Source organism: Rattus norvegicus, chromosome 2, assembly GCF_021556685.1.
Source record: "Rattus norvegicus strain SHRSP/BbbUtx chromosome 2, alternate assembly SHRSP_T2T, whole genome shotgun sequence".
NCBI classification, from domain to species: Eukaryota; Metazoa; Chordata; class Mammalia; order Rodentia; family Muridae; genus Rattus; species Rattus norvegicus.
The window spans coordinates 184738358-184744448 of NC_141535.1; the positions used below are offsets into that span (position 1 = coordinate 184738358).

General features: G+C 43.8%; 1 protein-coding gene across 5 annotated transcripts in view; it reads right to left on the reverse strand.

Annotated features, from left to right (window-relative positions):
- Window positions 1-4774, reverse strand: part of Pip5k1a (phosphatidylinositol-4-phosphate 5-kinase, type 1, alpha) — a 43202-nt gene extending 38428 nt beyond the window's left edge. For all 5 annotated transcript variants that reach the window (NM_001042621.3, NM_001439692.1, NM_001439691.1 and 2 more), the window contains 1 exon segment: window positions 4287-4774. In NM_001042621.3, coding sequence (NP_001036086.2) covers window positions 4287-4362 — 76 coding nt within the window. In that variant the 5' untranslated portion in view covers window positions 4363-4774.
- Between the last annotated feature and the right edge of the window lie 1317 nt (window positions 4775-6091).

The window sequence follows — 6091 nt, forward strand, 5'->3', positions numbered from 1 at the left end:
TTCCAGGACAGCCGATACACAGAGAAACCCTATCTTGAAAAAGAAAAAACAAGAGGATGAAGGTCTGATGAACCACATGTGGCATCTCATGATGGTTAAAACAAACAAAACCAAACAAAGCAAACAAGAAACCAGGAGAACCCCAAGTGTGAGACCAGATAAGTCAGAGCTACACAGCAAACTTCTCAAAAAACAGCTAGGTTCCCTCAGTGGTGACACACATCTTTAATCTCAGCATTTGGAAGGCAGAGGCAGGCAGATGATGAGTTTGAGGCCAGGCTGATCTACATAGTGAGTTTCAAGACAGTCAGGGTTATACAGAGAAACCCTGCCTCAAAACAAACAAACAAACAAACAACAAAAGGAACAACCAAAAAACAGCTAGGTTGGGGGTCAGTGCAGGAGCTGGAAGGTTATTCCCAAATCTTCTGTGGTTGTGATACAACCCAACAGATGAAGAGTGACTATTTCAAACCCTTCTGGTGAGACGCAGAAGCAACTAGAGTGCAAGATCATCTAAGGTTTCAAGTGCTTTTCCTTTGGGGACTCAAATGTGATTTTATCACACAGTTCTTATTCCAGGGACGCAGTACACATCTTGGCATTCAACTCCCTTTCTAATCTTTCCTCTAATTTCAAATCAAGACTCCAAACAGCTGGGTGTGATGCATACAACTTTAGTCCTAGCACTTAGGAGGCAGTAGGTGGACCTCTGGGTTCCAGAATAGCATGGTCTACAGAGATACTCCGAGGCCAGCCAAGACAGGATTGTCAGACCCTGCCTCAAAATAACAAACATATACTCAAAAATAGAAACTCTTGGCTCTCATTTCCAGTAAAAACTCAACTTAGTGACTTGAATTAAGTTACTGATTGATTGTCAAAACAGGAAGCCAGGGTCTCTGAACCCTTAAAAAAATGGACACTGTTAACAGTACCTCAACAGACCTGATTTTACTAGGTGGTACCACTGTTCATATAATGAAGATAAAAAATAACAAAGGACTACATTTTCTTTATAAAGCAAACAGCAGAACCCAAGTGTCAAACTTCATCACCTTTTATAAATAATCAAAACACAAGAACAAGCACATGAACAAGCACAAACCTCTGTAAGATGATAATTCATTTATAACTGCCTCCTCCAGATTCAAATACAGTAACCACTCTAATGGACAATATCACTTAAGAGCTTATGGCTTGGATGGACCATAATGGCACATGCCTTTAATCCTGGCACTAGTGAAGCAGAGGCAGGGAGATCTCTGAGTTCCAAACCAACCTAGTCTACAGAGTGAGCTCCAGGACAGACAGGACTATACAGAGAAACCCTATCTTCTTTAAACTTATGGTTTCCCCAGTGTGGTGAGACACATCTATAATCCCAGCATTTGAGAGGCAGAGACAGGAGGATCTCATGAGTTTGAGACCAGCCTGCTCTATACAATGAGTTCCAGGACAGTCAGAAGAACTACACTGAGACCCTGTCTCAAAAGCAACACAATAACAACAAGAAAGGAAGAAACAAAGAAAGAAAGAAAGAAAGAAAGAAAGAAAGAAAGAAAGAAAGAAAGAAAGAAAGAAAGAAAGAAAGAAAGGAAGAAAGAAAGAAAGGAAGGAAGAAAGAAAGAAAACAGACAGACAGACAGACAGACAGACAGACAAATAATCTAAGCAAGGCACAGTGGAACAGGCCTATTAATTCTAGCACTTCCAAGATAAACAGAAAGCTAAAGAGTTCAAGGTCATCTGCTACATGGAGAATCTGAGGCACACTTGATACCAGCACTCAGGAAGTAGAAGCAGGTAGATAGATCTCTGTGAGTTCAAGACCAGTCTGATCTGGTTCCAGGATAGCCAGGGATACATAGTGAGACCCTGTCTCAAAATAAAAACAAAAAGAGTGCTTGCTCTTCTTTTCTAGGGGAACCTAGTTTGGTCACTAGGATCCTTGTCATGTGGCTCACACTGTATGCATCTCCATTTCCAGGGGATGCAAAGCCTCTCTTTAGGCCTCTAAACACAGAGAGATACATAGAGTTAAAAATTGTTGTTTTTGAGACGAGATCTCTTTCCGTACTCCTGGCTATCCTGGAGTATGCAACATAGACTTAGGGTGGACTCAAACTCAGAGATGCTCCTACCTCTGCCACCCAAATGCTGAGATTAAAGGCACATACCACCATGGTACACTCTAAAAAGATCTTTTTTAAAAAGGAGGGGAAGTGGGGTTGGGGATTTAGCTCAGTGGTAGAGCGCTTGCCTAGCAAGTGCAAGGCCCTGGGTTCGGTCCCCAGCTCCGAAAAAAAGAAAAAAGAAAAAAAAAAAAAAAAAGAGGGGAAGAAAAAAGTTGTAACTTGTTTTCTAGCAAAGATACTACCTGACATGATAGGTGGAGGCTTGCTTAAATAACACTCACAAGAATGATTGGAGGCCAAGCACTGTGGTGCACACCTTTAGCCCCAGCACTCAGGAGGCAGACAGTGTGAGTTCCAGGTCAATTTGGTTTTCAGATTAAGTTCCAGGACAGTCAGGGCTACACAAAGAAATCCTTGGGGTGGGGGGTGATGCTTGACTAATACTAGATTTCAAATAAGACGACACTGCATTTAAAAAAGAAGAAAGAAGAGAAATAAGTCACCTATATGGGAGGGATGGTTCAACTGGTAAATGCTTGCTGTCTAGGCTGGATGGCCAGAGTTCAACAACCAGAACTCATACAGGTGGGAGGGAGGGAAGGAACCAACCTCTGACACATGATCTCATACTCATTATGCACTCATACAATAAAAATAATTAAGTAAGTAAAATTTTAAAAATCTGTCACTTTTATAAACATCTTTTTTTTACATTTAGAAAGAAACAAGGGTTGTTATGGCTCTCTAATGCTTTTAAAGGAACGGCAAAAGTCACCTCCCCAAGAAACTAAAAATAGAGGCACATAAATTAAAATTACAGCTTATGAAGAAGGCATCTATGACTATGTTTAAGGGGAAATTCAAGCCAACTCAAAGCGGCAAGGATAAAAATCACAGAAAAGAAAAGAAAATCATCTGAAGAAAAGCATCTCATACCCAGCAGCTTCTCGGGCAACAGTTACCGAGGAGCACCCGTCATTCCTCTGCAACAGCCTCTGATTCACCCCCATACACATCTTCCCTCCTACAAACAATCTGTGGCTTTGCTTTGTGGGCCTTTCCAGCCCTCCATCTCCATTAATCTCTAACTGCTCTGACCGCTCCATTTGCCCAATTCCTTACGATTTCTTCATACATCACCCTAAGCATTCCTCCAGTCCCTATCCTATTATGCAACATCCCTCATAGCTCTTAAGTGTCGCACACACCCCTCTCCATCTTTATGAAGCCCAACCATAGGCCTAACCTGGGCTCTTCCACAATTCAACGCTCCATTTCATTTATCCTCCCTCTTTTCGGGTCTTTGACCTTGACCCCTCTCCCCCATCCTTTAGATGTTTCCAATGTTTCCCTCTGTGCTGACTGTGGTATGCTTCTGTAATCCCAGCACTAGGGCCAGTCAGGAAGACGTAAGAATTACCTGTTGTCTCAAAATACAAAACAACAAAGCCCATTCCTTTCCACAGTTGTACAGCCTAAAGATAGGAATCACCAAAAGAGTTAATTTGAGAAAGTACGTATGTCCGCTGCTGCTGACAAGCGATGAGAGGAGGGATGACGCATTGGGGGAGTCTGGGGGAAAAGCCACTCCAGGAACTTACTCCCAATAAAATTCACAATTCCCATGACTATTCAATATTTTTAAGTTCCATAATCTCAACATTTTGATCTATTAATTTCACAGTCACCTTGGCCTCTACCTTATACCAAGGAATTCCCCTCTACCAATACTCCATTTACTTTTTTGTCTTATTGAGCCCAGATCCTGATGCATGCTAGGCAAGACCTAGCTGTCTCCTCCCTTAGCCTCCACCAACTCTAGTTTCCCACTCCTGTTTTTGTGGTTTCTCTCTTAACCCCTAACCTTCAATTTCAATCTCCATTCTTCCCCCTCAAAGTTCTCAACGCAGTCGCCTCTAAGACACTGTGTGAGTTTTCGTCAGCTTCCCTTTTCTCAGTGACATCCATCCTTTTCCCCCAGACTCCTCTAGTAATAGAACTGTCTTTTACTTCAAATTCCGGTCCTGTCCTCCCTTAGGGGCAACCCCTTGGGCATCCTCAGCTACAGGTCCTTTCCCAAGACTCGCTCTTGTTCCCATCTCACAGTCAGTCCTCCCCAGCAGTCTGCCCGCGCCCTACCCGACTCACCTGCGGTACCGGCAGGGACCCCGGAATCAAGGGGTGAAAACCCCGCCGCCGCTGGCCCTGAGGAGGCGGACGCCATCTTGGCAGCCCCCTCCCCCTCAGCGGCTTCACTCCCTTTCAATCCGACTTTTCCTTTTCTCGGAATCGAATCTTCCCCACGTCTCTTCACAGAACCCGCGTTCGGCGGGCTTCTCACAGGCGTTGTTCAGGCTCCAGGACAAGCTCAGGACCGCACCACTTGCCCGGCATGGGGGAGAGATCCAGTCTGGCACCTTCCTAGCAACTTGAACTGCTCTCCGCAAAAGCTACCTTCTCTCACTAGACAGGAACACTCAAGCCGGGCCCCGGGGGTCCCGCGTCTCGGATAGAACAAACCTAAAGAAAAACCCAGGCACCTGAGGTCCCCCAAAAAGCGAATGCCCCCCTCCCTCTCCTCCCCAGCCACTGCCTGTTTATCCCCAACTCCACAGCTTCGTTCAGGGTGGGCGGCCAAGGAAACCCCGGTGTTGCGCATGCGCACCACCTTCTCGGCGCTCAGTCTAGCTAGCCGGAGAGAAGAGAAGCCAATCCGGAGGTGACTCCGGATCACGTGACAAACGTACGTCACACCCCAAGGAATCCACGGGCGGAAGACGGTGTAACTATGGTGGCTCGGTAGGCCAATATAGGTTCGTATCTTTGATCGTGTTGCTATGAACTCTTACTGAGAATCAGCTGGACTGGGAAGGACTGAGCGCCTCAAATGACAGTCTTGGAAAGAACTCGGATTGCAGCTCTTGTGTCAAGTCCGAGATGCTAAGCACTCGTGCACTACAAAACATCACAACCATCAAGAAGTCTTCCAGCGTTTACTGTTTAAAGTGCGGGCTTGTGGGACCTTCCTTCTAAAGACATAAAAATAGACCTGTTTTGTTTGCTTCAAACAGTGCTAGACATGGTGACAGAGTTCATTAAATGTAAATATTTGATAAATAAGGCAATGAGGAATTGACAACAATATAGCAAGAAAAGTAAGAAAAACACATGAAAACAAAGTTTAAAAGACATATCAAAAAGACTACATAACTCAATCAGACTGCATTAAATAACCTTCCCCCATCCAAAGTCCTCCTTAGCGTTCAATTGCTAATTATCTATACTCCAAAGGGCATGGAAATACAGAGGGATTCCATTCTAGTCTAGTCGTCATATGAACTCTGCCCAGTTTTTACAAAGAACCTTGGCAGCTGTGAACATTATGGAAACCCTAGTAAAGCCCTTTCTCAACAAGAGCTTCTGAAAAGCAAAGACTGTTTACTACATTTGTATGTCCACACCTGTCACATTTTTGTACAAGGTAATCACTCAATAATTATTTGTGAAATGAATAAATAAAAAGACATGGAAAAATGATTTCCAGCTTATTGACCCTAAGGTGGCCTGGACACCTATCCAGGCATTCCTCCAAAAGGAATCCAGGACCACCAGAACATCTATCAAATATCTCCCATTCGTTAACCTCAGATTTCTTCTTCTTCCTTCACAACCTAAAATATTTGTTTCCTTACTGCCATCTGCTGGATTCTTTGTGCTCCTTTGGGTACTGAGAATAGACAAACTTCATTTGATAGAATTAGCATTCCTAATTCAACAGCATTTTGACTAATTAGCACTGAAGTATTGTATGTTATGCTGTACCTGAAACCTTCCCCCACTGACTATCACTGGAGTCAGACAATGCTATTCACTCACAGGTGAAGTTGTCTCACACAGGTACTTAATAAATACTGTTGAATAAATTGTCCATATTTCCAGAAAGAGAATTCACT